The 13,958-nt window shown below is 42.5% G+C and overlaps 1 protein-coding gene across 4 annotated transcripts in view; it reads left to right on the top strand.

The window, feature by feature from the left end:
* Positions 1-13,958, top strand: part of Mondo (MLX interacting protein mondo) — a 190,163-nt gene that overhangs the window by 150,913 nt on the left and 25,292 nt on the right. For all 4 annotated transcript variants that reach the window (XM_067091866.1, XM_067091864.1, XM_067091865.1 and 1 more), the window contains one exon: positions 4,741-5,480. In XM_067091866.1, coding sequence (XP_066947967.1) covers positions 4,741-5,480 — 740 coding nt within the window. The remainder of the gene's footprint in view (positions 1-4,740; positions 5,481-13,958) is intronic.

Genomic DNA, 13,958 nt, shown 5'->3' with positions numbered 1-13,958 from the left:
GTCAAGGGAACGCAGAGGTCAAAGGTCAGCCATTCAAGGCGTCATTGGCGTGAACAGTTGGATGCAGTTCTGGGTAGTGGTAAGAAACTATTTTAGGCCAATGCTCGCTTTCTGTAGGGCATTAAACCGAGTGACTGGTGTTCGATTCTCGAACCAGAATCCAATAGTCTTATGTTGACTTAACCAGAAAATGATGTACCAAGTTATTAGTCGGCCATTGTGGGTCGCATCTAGGGTGGAGAGAGAAAGAGAAGAGAGGAAGGGCGTCAGCGGGGTAACCCTTAGTCCCTTGGCGGGAAAGCTTTCATTTGTAAAATACTCTCTCTCAGCATCTCGCGTTCATGACCACTGCAGACTGTGTTTGTCACTTGCATTTACTTATCTCTCTCTCTCTCTCTCTCTCTCTCTCTCTCTCTCTCTCTCTCTCTCTCTCTCTCTCTCTGTCTGTCTTTGTTTATGTTTGTGCTTTTGCTACTCATGTTTACTATTTGCTTTTTCCAATTACATCATCGGTCAGCCTGACAGTGAACACTGTCAATGTAAGCCATGTTATCATAGGGAATCATTGTTGCCTTATGCTAGGACAAATTTTACCACATTCAGCTAACAAAAAATCCCTGAATTTCTGTGTCTTTATTCAGACGGGGATGTGTGTGTGTGCGCTGGGTAAAGCCTCGGGGAAAGACATCGTAAACTCAGTATTCTGCTGCAATGATTCCGAGAACAGTCAAAGCCAGAATATACATCAGTACTATGTGCGCTGTTCGGGTAACGTTGATATTACCAGTTATGACCCATTCTGTCCTAGTAAGGTCTCCCACGCAATTAATTACCGTCAAGTGAGAACTACTTGAGGAGTTCTACTTAAGTAAAAAAGAAAAAGGCGTAACCTCCCTTACTGTGTTAGACCAAATGCGATGGAAGTAAATGCCGTCTGGTGTAAGCATGAACTATGAGATATTATTCGTCTGCAAACTCAAAGAGAGCTCGGTTCCAAATCGAAGTCCTTTCATTTTAAATGGAAACATTTGTATATACGTCATTTCCACTGCGAAAGTAGATTGGTGTTAGAACTTTCTATCACGTCTTATAGTATACCTGAATCCAGGAGATTTTGCTCAAAATTCGTCCCATATTTAGAATAAGGTAAAACGTTCTTTGATGCCCTACTGGATTAGCCGAGAGAGATGCCACCGGTCAGTACAGCAACCCCAATACAGGGCGCGATTCCAGCGCGACCTGGCACCTTGAATCCAGTTCCGAAGTCAGATCTTTCAATAACTGTTACAAATAATATTCGAATTCACAAAGGGGACGGCCTCGCCCAGGTGATTAATTCCTCCTTGTAGAACCAATCTACTATTGTATGTAACGCGCTCTCTCTCTCTCTCTCTCTCTCTCTCTCTCTCTCTGATGTTGGAGTAGTTGCACAATATTCAACGGTGTTACTTTGCTTACATTTGAGCGGTATATTCTGGAGGAAAATTGGCCATTGATGGAATTTTGCACATGAGCCCAGTGTTTAGGCGTGAGAGTTGAAGCATATGAAATGAATGATCTGGAAATGACTTCACGTAAAGTAAATGTTTTCAAAGTTAACTTCATGTGTTTTGGAGGAGTGAAGCCTAGTTTGGTGTCATTCCTTTGTAGATGTGATGTAGAAGAATGCAGCGCTTCATGCTGAATGTTGTAGGTGCCAGAATGTTCAGGGAAGAAGCGGAGTTGGTACGGTGCCTGGTTCGAGCCAGAAGTTCGCTCATGAATGGAACGGTTAGGAAATTTATTATGCGCATCGTCTAAATTTATTTGCACGTATAATTTTCTCTACATACTGTTTCTGGTACTTAAAGTAGTTCCAGGGTGCTGTGTCTGTATGTTTTGTATTTATATTATATTTGATATATGTGTATGCTCATATAATATATTTATATTGTGTGATGGTGAATAAGATCAGAGAATTCTTGATTCAACTTGGCGTTCCTCAGTCTGGTTTTTTCTTATTTCATCTATATTTTTTTTTTATATATGCTGCGCACAGTTTTGTTATTGTGTGTTAAACACTACCAATCACAAATTTGTAACGCTTTCTCTCTCTCTCTCTCTCTCTCTCTCTCTCTCTCTCTCTCTCTCTCTCATAATTGCCCGCCCAGATATGATTACTTATGGACTGGAGACGCCTTGGATGCTGTACGTTGTAAAAACATTTGAGCAGACGAATCGGCGGACGGGCTAAACGTTAATTTCCAAAGGAAGCAGAGCAGAGCAGGCAAGGGCATGTAACTAACTTTTGGGGGGGTTGGGGTTGACGAAGATCCTTGGAGAAGCCAAGAGGCCAATGGGCATTGAGAACGAGGTCTAGGGGTGTGTCTCTCCCTCTGATAACGTAGGGTAGAAAGTGACCAATCAGGCTTTGGAGGTGGGAGACGCCCAGCCAATCAAAACTTCGGGAGGGGACGGGGGTACCTGTAGGAGGGCATTGTTTCAGAGGTTTTCGTCCATGTTCCGTAGTGTTTGGCCCGTTTGGAATTGAGGGGTGAGCGCTGGTTGTGGGTCGATGGGCAATGTTGGAAGGTTTCGGGATTTGCTTCGGCAGCTGAGCGGTGTTGGGGCTTCCCCTCCATCACTTCGGCGCCGACAACGAGTCTTCCGACACCAGTGGAGGAGCGCTCCAAATCCTCCTCTTCTGCTCGCCCGGTCGCTCCAATCGTCGTCGTTCCGAAAATCACTTAGTACTCGCTCTGCTCCTCCTGGCTGTTTGTTGTTACTCTGTCACACTTACTTAAACATTGACTTCGAGACCCCTACTTCCTCTGCGTTGCTGTGGGGAAGAAGCATTTTTGGGCGGTGACAGTTTCATTAGCACCATAAAGCTATTACTTGTCCGTCATCAGTTGGGTCGTAGATTGAATAGCGTTTTCAACAAAATTGACTAGATTGCTGACTCTGGCTACACACAACTTCGAAGCAAAAAATAAGTCTGTCAAATCGCTGTAAATAGTTATTCAATTTTGAAATCCAAGTCATACTTGGAAAAAAAAGGTGTTGCGCAAAATTCAAGTTGGTGCCCGATTTTTTCCACTGACATTGATTGCCATTTAGATTTTGAATTTGGACTTTGAGAGACAGAAACATATCGCAAAGGACACAAAGAAAGAATCGTCGATGCCAACAATCGATTTTTAAAAGCACAGGCCACCCATAAGTGAATAAGAGACAGCATGCACACCTATATATATCCGGAATACCCCGGCTATCGTAAGTAGTCGCACAAATGAGCCCTTACTCTGGTTGAAAAAGTTTGGAAAAGTTTCCCATTGACACCTTTACAATTAAACCCCCGTCCAACTTCCACTTGCATTCTAGTTCTGTTTTTTCATGTCTTAATTGTTTTCTTGGACCCATTCACATCTCTTCCCATACCGAGGTTGTATCCAAGGGTTGCATTTTGATCACCGTCAGAGAATTGAAAATTCAGCTCCCTTTGTAATCCTCTTTTGTTTAAGGGGACCGGTTAGCCCTCTTCAGTCGCAACATCTCTTTTTCTGCTTCATCTTGTGTCCTCTCAAACCTTCCCACCCCCTACAGTACTCCCCACACCCATGAAAACCATAATGGGGTCGAAGTCAATTCATTTTTGGCCCGTTGATGGGTGCACTCTCAGATCTCGTGTAAAAGTTGAATCAGTGAATTCTTAGCAGTAAGAGGGGAAAAAAAGGTACAAAGCCCCGCCTGAGTCAAGCCAAAGGAAATTTGCTCAAGATTGACAAGTTCCCTCCCTCCCTTGAGAGTCAGTCCCTCGTGTCAGGTAGTTTACCAAGGAGCAGCACCCAGCACCTTCTAGTACAAAAGATCCGCCGTTTTGCCCAAATCTCGTGTTTGTTTATTCAGGTTATAGTTCATTAGTCTTCTTAGACCTCCTCGTCGACGTCGCAAATCCAATCATGCCTTTTCTTCTTAAGAATAAAAATAATGCTTGTGTAGACTTTTTATATCCTGCGCTTACTGGATGAATTACAACAACCTCCAGTGTTCTGAACTTGCAAGGATCAGGGGACGTTTGTTTGGAAAAATAGAATTTCATAAGACGGGCGTTCTGTTAAATCCTCCTTAGAGATAGATTGGGTTCATCTTTCTAGTCATAGTTACTGTATGGCTATCACTTTCGCAGGTTAGATATTCTATTTTATGTTTGCTTTAAGAAATAGATTCTTTGTTTTTCTTCAGATATTTAAGCAGACCAAATGTTAATTGTTCTCAATATGAAATACATACAGTAGATGTAGAAGTACAGAAGAAGTTTTAATTGTCACTTTACATGTATATTAATTTCCGCAGATGGAAATGATCATAAAATTCAGGGTTTTGTGTCGTAATGCTTTTGCTGTTAAGGGATGCTTTTGGAAGTACCGTGTACTATGTATATGGAGGACTTTGGTGGAGCATATTTTTTCCTTATATGACATCATTCGTATTGTTGCTTGAAAAAAGATGGATGAGTGCTGTGTGTGTATGTGTGAGCACGCGGCTTTAACATCAGGGGTGAGAATGAATATTTCTGGATGCCATTGTTGTCCTTATGCCGCCGAATGCCATGTTCTGATAAGATTTGGGCCTTTGTGAAGAGAACGTCAGAAGTTTGGTCAAGTGGAAGAGTCTCCATAGGGCAGGGGAGGAAAAGGATGGGGGATGGGGGAATGGAGAGACGTGTTTACTAAAGTGTATGTGCGTATATCGTTCCAGAAATGCTTGCTGGCCGAGGACTCCCAACCGTACCCGAAGAGGATTTCCTTCCCGAGGTCGGCCAGACTCCTGAACTTCCTCCGCCCTCTACAACGGCCTCTCCTGACCAACACCTTCACCAGCAACAGCCCTCTCCTGTCTCAGCACTTCAGTATACTGCTCGAGTCACAGCCAATCCTTTCCTGGAGGCCGTTCCTTCCCCAACACATAATACTAATAATAGTTCGACTAACAACAGCACCTCTGGACACATCGCAATCACAGGCTCACCTCTCGGACATCACCCGCACCCTTCCCCAGTCTACAGAAGTCCTCAGATGCCGCCCCTCGAACAGCAGCAGCAACCCCAGTTGGTTTCTTTGCCCACCCAGTCACCCCCTTCGTCATACCATCAGCCGTCCCTTCTGAGACACTCAACCAACGGCAGTCTTCACAGCCAATCCCAGACTCCCATTCAGTTACAACCTCAGCCTTCAACCTCTCCATTACAGTTGACCCAACAGCAACCATTGACTCCACCTCAGCTTCAGCCACCCTTGACACCTCCGCATTTACATCAGCAACCTCACACACCTCCCCAGCAGTTGAAACAGGGTCCTCCCTCACCACAACTTCAGCATCACAATAGCCCCAGGTCCTTCCTCAGAAGTCATAGCCAGCATGAACTTGGCACTCAGCAGCAGCAGCAGCAGCAGCAGCAGATCGCTTCTCACAATGACGACGCTTTCGTCATGCCCAAGGTTAGTGTTTATTCACGTTGATGTGCGCTCGCCCTCTCTCTCTCTCTCTCTCTCTCTCTCTCTCTCTCTCTCTCTCTCTCTCTCTCTCTCATGTACGCACATTCCGTCAACACGCGCGGTCTCTCGTGCATTCCAACATACAAGCATACACACTCTCTCTCATTCAGTCCCATTAAAACGAGCATTCATTCTTTTTTTCATATTATAATGATCGTGAACAAATGTATTTCTCTCTCTCTCTCTCTTTCATAATGTCCATGAATATATGCATATGTTTTCTCTGATTCGCTCTCATTCTGACTAACATACCATGTACATGCATAATTCGTATAGATTCCGTCGTTACATGCATGTATTCTCTCTCTCTCTCTCTCTCTCTCTCTCTCTCTCTCTCTCTCTCTCTCTCTCTCTCTCTCTCTCTCTCTCTCTCTCTCATGCACAGATGTTAACAGTGTCAGTGATAATACACAATCGTAGTCCCCTTGGTATAGCACACTCCCATGCAAGCACACATCGAAAGTATTTTGCCACTCTTGAAATTTTATTGTTCGCCATGTGGTCAAGTTCACTTGGGTAAAAGTTACGTGTTAGATAAAACCTCTTTCTGCCTAGTCGTCTCTTGCTGCTTCTGCAACTCCGCCAGCGCCTTCAGGAATATCACCCACCTTGCGTTAGGTCGGCTGCCTCTGAAAGTGAGGTTGATTATAATGAGGAAAGGGAAAAATGGAGGGCAATTGGCCAGCTGCGACAGCGCCGTCGCCGTCGTCCTCCTCAGGATCGTGCCTTTCATTGTTCGTTGCCTGGGCTGTTCTCGCGTCCGTCATGGTCGGCAGCTGCTGCAAGGCCTGGCTGCACGGCTTGCAGTTTGAATATCCTGTGAAGGAAATATGATGAGAAGTATCGTTGAAGAAGGGCAGCAGCTATAGCATGTTGGGGATCTCCTCCATCAGGTCTGGTCAGTTGGAAAAACTTCTCTCCGGCCTCGTTCGTCACCTCATTCATCTCCTGCAACAGGGGGTGTAGGAGGGAGAATGGCAGGCCCAAAGGCCCCACCGTTACACCACACTTAAACAGCAACAACTTTGATCATCTGTCTTAACTGGTCGACGGCACATTCGATAAAATTCGTTTCTAGCGTGCCGAGTGGTATATATACCCTGAGAGGCGGGGCTAGATGGGTCCTTGGTGATCACGGGCACAGGGTCGTAGAGGGAGACAGGCAGGGAGGGGGAGGCCACTATGATTACGAAAGGGGCAGGGCATGTTTTGGGGGAGAGGGAGATCGCCCAGCCGAGTCCGTCGTATATTTCCTGAAGCGATATTATGCCACGGAGGTCAGTCAGTCAGCCCTTTCGTCAATATCAACCTCTTGTCAAGCAGAAGGAACAGTTTTTTTGTTATTTAAGCATCCTTAGACTAAGCTTTTCACTATTTCCTTTCATGCGTAAAACTTTGATATCAACACTGCTAGTGACTAGTGATAGTAGCCTTGAAATTTAATTAAGAGAGTTAGTTGTCCTTGACACCGAGAATTTGGATTCTTTTGATTGTTTCTAATATTGTGATTGCTGATGTTGGAAAATCTTGGAAAATCTTTTCTAAATAGTGTCGAGTTGTGTGTACGCTTTGAAGGGTTGGGGTTAGAAGGCGGAGCTTAAAGTGGCCTGATGTTCTATCATGTGATGGCCATGTGAATAAAGCCGGCACGACTTCTGTCTTGTACTGTTGCTGTGGGGAAGAAGGCATTCCTTCAGCCAGTCGTATGGGACGAACCTCCTCCTTTTGCTTGCCATTGCCATGAACTTGTACATCTGCTAGTTTTTCTTTCTCTTCTAACTCATAACTAATAAGAGCATGTTCTTTCTATCTTGGTTTGGCTACTTCTCATTATTAAGGAAGAAATGTCAAGAGTCGCCTCCTTACCGTGACACAGCACAAGAAGTATACTGTATACACTATATATATATATATATATATATATATATATATATATATATATATATATATATATATATATATATATATATATATATATATATATGTGTATGTGTATGTGTGTGTGTGTGTGTGTGTGTGTGTGTGTGTATGTGTATGTGTGCGTGCGTATGTATGTATGTTTGAGAGAGAGAGATAGAGAGAGACCTTTGCTTCTTTGTGTATTATGCTCTTTCTTTAGGCACTTTTTATTTTTATTATTTTTATTATTTTTATTGATTTTGAGATTAAAACCAAAAAAGGTAATGTATCACCCATTATGCTTCAGAAAGATGGTATTAATATTGTTACCTGAATAGTGACTCAAATATTCAGTAGGTTTATGCGGGATATTTCAGTGTGATAAAGATTTCTTTCTCATTCTCCTTTTGAGTATCCTTCATTTCTAGTGCTTGGATTGTTTGCTTGCTCATCTTTATAATAATAGATTGTGTACAGTATGTGTTACTGAGCTCTGCAGCCCAACCACGATGGGACATTAGTTTGTGACTGTGATCCGGAAATGAATTCGAAGTCTTTCAGGCAGTCCGTGCTTTGAAAAAGGTGTTTTCCTTGTTTAAGGTTTTTCTTAATGTAGCTCTCGTGTTGTTGTTCTGCAGTGATCATGTAATGAAATGTTGTCGTCACTTCCGTTAAAACTGAATGAGAATGAGCGTGACTCTGAGAGCAGGTCTCTGGTTGTCGTCGCGTTTAGCACAGCAGACAAGTTGTTTATGTTGATGCCACTAGACTAGCCGTGTTCCATGATGATAGAATTGACTCAAATATTTTATCAGAGGGAGAGACATATCTCGATAAAGTTGGTACGTTTGATGTTAGGCGTCAAGCGGTGCAAAGAGCAAAGGTGAGTCAGCTCGATTTGCTGGTAGTGTGGTGCGCAAGCGGCTCGTTGCAAAAAGTATAGGTGCCAGGAGACTGGAACTCTTTGCTGTTGTATGAAATTTCAAAGAGATCGGACAAGCGTTAGATTTAGATGGTCGTAGTCGTATATCTTATATCCAAATGGTTAAGCGGACAAGTAACTGAATGGAACACCAGTTCACCTTTTCATCCTTTAAATCATTAAAATCCCGACACCTTTTCTTGTGGTGGGATTCCTTCTAACGTACTGCCTTTAGGCTGAGGAACTAGCAAAGATGGTAGGGTCAGGTAGATTAGTGTCTAGGAACTGGTTCGGGACGATGATAAAAACAGGTAGCCAGCTACTTCTACAGGTGGAAGGTAGAGGTGTGTATTTATTGGAAGAGGGCAAACTCTCTCTCTCTCTCTCTCTCTCTCTCTCTCTCTCTCTCTGATACCTCACTATTTGCCTGTTAGCGTTGGGTTTCTTATCTCTAGCCTAAACCAGTGTTATCAGATGGCACAGTATACGAGAAGCGATAGGCGAGAGAGATAAAATTTAGATAAAATTTCCGATTTGATACGAAGTCTTGGGCTGTGGAACTGGACTTCTATTTTAGCCTTTTATTTCTGAATCGTTAAAAAACCTTTTATACGTATATTGCTTTAAATTTATAATTCAAGAGTTATTGCACTCGCTTTTCTTATACCTTAAAAGATATTGAATTAGTGAAAAGTAAAACGTTCCATTACAAGGCGACGTGAGTTGGCATAGGAACTCGTGTGTAAGCATTTGACAAGAGTGTGTGCGATCGTTATCTGATGAGGGCCGAGTAGTCTCTCGAAAGCTTTCAGTATATGTTTCCTTATCTTTGGCTGGTGAAATATTTGTGGGTTTTATTCCTCACGCTGATGAAAATAACCATGATAACACTAATGCAAGCGTTTATTGGCTTTGTATTTCCTGTTATTCTTGCTTGGAAGTGGTACTCTCCTCGCTCACGTATTCACCCTCACGAAAAGAAGAGACGGCGTCTTGCTCTTTTTAACGAACAGGTGAATGCGCACTATTTCTAAAACCAAAGGCCACCATGACGATGCCTGTAGTTCACACCTTGTTTTATTTCATTGCAGAGGCCAAAGGTCATTGAGACGACCATCCAATGTTCTTAATGGGCCCTATGCAGCCCACACCCGAAAAAACCAGGAAACGGAAAGGAGGAACCTGGGAGGGGCGGGGGAATTTTTTAACCTTCCTTTCTTCCTGAAACAGGGAGAACCTTATTTGTATAGTATTTAGATGCGTTTGTCTTAGTGGACGAGTTGGTATAGGGTTGATTTAATGTTTGTGTGAGATTTCCAGATCTCCCCTCGTGAAAAAGTCGTCGGGATAACCTCAATTTTCTGTCTTGTATTTTCTTTATGTTTAACCTACATCCATAGGATGCGTAGAGCACGTGAGTGTCATGTTGGTGGCGTGTGATCGGGCTCTGAAGAAATAATCTTTCTGGTTGTTTACGCAGTTCTGCCACGCCTGTTCGCTGCCCCTTGACGCTTTTAGGAATGAATGCTTTAGGGACGTTTAGTGCTCAGGAGACACACAAAGTCGAGTAATCTTGCTTAAATAACAACGTGGTGTTTGTATGTCGTCAAATCCCCGTCTCTCTCTCTCTCTCTCTCTCTCTCTCTCTCTCTCTCTCTCTCTCTCTTTTCACATACATAAAGACATGTGGGTGATATGTGTAAGTGTGTGGCGTTCTCACACTTCCATTCTCATACAAATCACGTCCAAGTCTTCCTGCATAGAGAGACTTGTATCTATAGGTTACGTGTAATTTTAGTTGGAGGATTAATGAACTCCTCGTGGCCCACTCGTGTGTAGATTTGGATATTGTTTGTAACCGCAGTTTCAGATCGAGGTCGAATCGCTCCCTGTATTTTGGCGAGGCCACTTGGGGTTGCTGAAATTACCCGTCTCGCATCTTTGCTCATGTCGCCGGATATCCAAAACTTGGCTATCTTATTTTTAAGTATGTTTTGTTAAGGTGTTGGATAAAGTGAAGGAGGGATACCATTCCAAACAGTAGAGACCTAGAAAACACAAATGACGAGGCGTGAGCAATCCGATTTCGATTATGACATTGCCGGAGAGAGAGAGAGAGAGAGAGAGAGAGAAGAATTGGTTCATTTTTTCTTAATGGTTTGATTGGACTTTATGGAAAAACATACAGGAGTTTAGATATTCTTAAGGGGTTTTCTTTTGTGTTTTTGCATTCAAAGAATCTAAGTTTGAAAGTACAAGGATTTTAAGGCCAAAAGAACAGTGTTAAGAAGAGCCTGTTAGAATGACCAGCATTGGGTAAATAGAAGAGCAAGCGGTCCCAGGGGCGAGGTCATTGAGAAAGAAGGTAAATTGCAAACCGCCGCCGTAGGCTTCGTACCGAAGCTGGGCGTGAGGTAGCCGATTCTAGTCTTCAAGGGTGGATCGCTGAAGGACCTCACCCACTGAATCCCCTTTCCATTGGCCTGCGATCAGATTCCTAACGTTTTACTGGTGACTACTGCTTCTGTCAGTTTTCCTTTGTATTGGCACAAGCTTTTAGATAAGAGTCATCCCAGTTGATGCAATACACAGATTTCTGTGCGTGGTGGAAAAGTTATGAGTCATCTTGCTCATATTTGACAGATCTTTGTGTCCCAATAAAAGTTGGGCCGACAGCGGCCAGTTCTCTGACGTGGCCCTTTTTACATTCCGCTGTCGAGTCTTTCATTGATGAGGAATGTTGCGATGGTCTTTGGTTAATTGCCAACGGAAGGATTTTATTCACCGAGATTTTCCGGGGCCTTTCTTCAGACCCTTTGTCAGTGGTAACACTATATTGTTGCAGAAATTGGGACGGTCATGTACGTTGCTGTTTTAGATGGTATCACAGTATCTTTGTTTATTCCTTCTCAAGAATGAATTTTGGTTGTAATTTTATTTATTTTTTTTTTTACGTTGTGGTACGTCTCGGGGTATGAGATTTAATTCTGAGATTTTTTGACCTCAGAGGGAAGACTCGAGAAGGTCTCTAGACCATGTTATTAACCCTCGATTCTTCTTAGATCTTTTGAAGATAGGCTCCCGTCCTTTTCTCCACCCTGGCTGCGGCCCACCGTGATCGGCTAAATAAGAGGGTTCCCTATAGTATATATATATATATATATATATATATATATATATATATATATATATATATATATATATATATATATATATATATATATATATATATATGTGTGTGTGTGTGTGTGTATTTTGGTTGCATCTTCCTAAGTAAGGAATATATATATATACATATACATATATATATATATATACACACATATATATATATATATATATATATATATATATATATATATATATATATATATATAGAGAGAGATGACAACGAAATTATGATAATGAAAGCTTTTAATTAGCCAGGACTGGCCATTGAAATGCCAAGAGAAAGAGGGAGCGAGTTGTTAGAAGAAAAAGCGGGTGGGACGGTGGTCATTGAAGAAGGCGGCTTGTCACTCATGAACTGTCGCCAGGGGCCCTGGAGGGCCTGAAAGTATAAATAATCTGTCCGTCGTCTGCCGTGGGTTGACTCTACCCAGTACCCAGTGGTTCTACTTAAAATTAATTGGGAGAAACGACTTTCTCTCTCTCTCTCTCTCTCTCTCTCTCTCTCTCTCTCTCTCTCTCTCTCTCTCTCTCTCTCTCTCTCTCTCTCAGCAGTGAATTTCGAGTATTGACAGTTACTTTGCTAATTCATTAGTGTATATTTCTGTTGACTATGGGAATTGTTGAAACATTTGACGAGGAGTCATGGCGTCGGCAGCAAGATCCAAATTGATCTGCATAGCTGATAAGTGTTGTTCCCCATGGCCTAATTGTAATTATGGTTTGTAACTCCGTAGGCCTACTTGGAGTCTCTTAAGCCTATGCTGAACGATCTCGGTAATGGAAAAGAGAGACAAATATTTAAACGTATCTTAATCAGGGTCGTTTATCACGTACCTTTACTTGAGGTCAGTGACTCATGCGTAGGCTTTGCTTATCTGGGTGTCGAAGTCCAGCAGCGGCGTTCTTCGAGGCCTGGCTTCTCTTATTCCGATTTTATCTCGAATTTGGGTGCTGTTTCCAAGCACCACATTAATTAGATAGAAATGGCCAGAATAGCTATAGTAGGTTTTATTTAGTCAATTTCTAGACAAGAATCGCACAAATTGGTGTATATGGTATTCATAATAGTTATGTTGGGTTCTCATAAATCGTGAGGTTTGAGTATGTCTTCAGTATTTAATTTTGCTTTCCAAACATGTAACAAAAAATCAAGAGAATATAAGGAAATTGTCCTGTTACAAGAATAAAATTTATTGATATGAATGCAGTATAAATGTGCACTTGAGGTAGAGCTAAGCTTATAGGATTGAAATTTGAGAGGTAGCGAGAAACAATTCCGTAGGCATTTCAGTGTGGCTGGGGGATGTCAGCAGAATCTTAATCTTCAGGCGATCGCCCTCTCTCTCTCTCTCTCTCTCTCCAAAGAGGGTCATAGTATAGTAGCCACAAGGCCACAGTGTTCTCGCCAGTAAAGATAGGCTGTTTTTTTGCGCCCTTTTCCTTGAAACTTGGCTGTTGGGAACGTTCGTCGCGCTGTCTAGTTTCTTGAGAAGAAATGACTAGAACATATTCTTTCCACGTTTGCTCTTGTCGGCTTCAGATTTCTGAAGTGTTTCGAAACGATTGCTGTCATTGCACTGGTTGTTGCATCTTTGTATCATTTACTGCCCATTCTCTACATTTCATGGACACTTGCGTCTTAGTAAACATGTATTTAACAAATAAAGTATTCGTAAAATTGTAGAGTTCTCAACATCCCAGTAGTTCTAAGGAACTTGTGTTTTTGACTGTCATCACATTTGTAAGGAAGCTATGCATGTGTTGTCTCCCTCCCCCTTCATCAGTTAGTCATAAAGCCAGGAATAAAGCTCCTTTATATTTGACACACATCTACCAAATTTGTGATTCCTGAGGGTTCGTGTGCATTTGTTATGGTCATCCTTAGTCATCATGGGTATCTGTTGTCTGGTGTTGAGTTACAGCATTCGTGTGTGTTGCGAAAGCCAGCCAGAAAGTCTCGGACGGTCCATATTTTAAATTGTAGATACCATTTACCAAATTTGTCCCTTTTGGTCTGCCTCTGTTGCAAGAAAAAAAATAAAGAAACGTGAAAGGGTCGGTTGTTAGCGTCGCTTCTCGGAATAGGGTTCTCTAATTTTTCCCAACCAAGATATTATCGGACCTTAATCCTTACCCACACTAAACCAGAGTAGGCGAAACATTAAAATCATAATTTCGTTTTAATACTTGGAGATCGCACGGGCGTTCATCAGCATCCTCACAGAAAACAGTTTACGATGATAGCGACATGAGGAATTCGAATGCAGTGGCTGGCAGATTCCCGCTGATGAATCTCTGTCAAACCAAAGAAAAAATGTTTGGGACGTACAGTGACAGTCGAAAAGCCCGGACGCTCTCTGGAGTCTAGTACCTAGACCTGCATTCGTTTATGGCACATTCCAGGAATGCTCGATTGATAAGGATTGACA

Source organism: Macrobrachium rosenbergii, chromosome 48 (genome assembly GCF_040412425.1).
Source record: "Macrobrachium rosenbergii isolate ZJJX-2024 chromosome 48, ASM4041242v1, whole genome shotgun sequence".
NCBI lineage: Eukaryota > Metazoa > Arthropoda > Malacostraca > Decapoda > Palaemonidae > Macrobrachium > Macrobrachium rosenbergii.
Note: the sequence above shows the minus strand (reverse complement) of the source record. Positions and strands in the feature narration are given on the sequence as shown.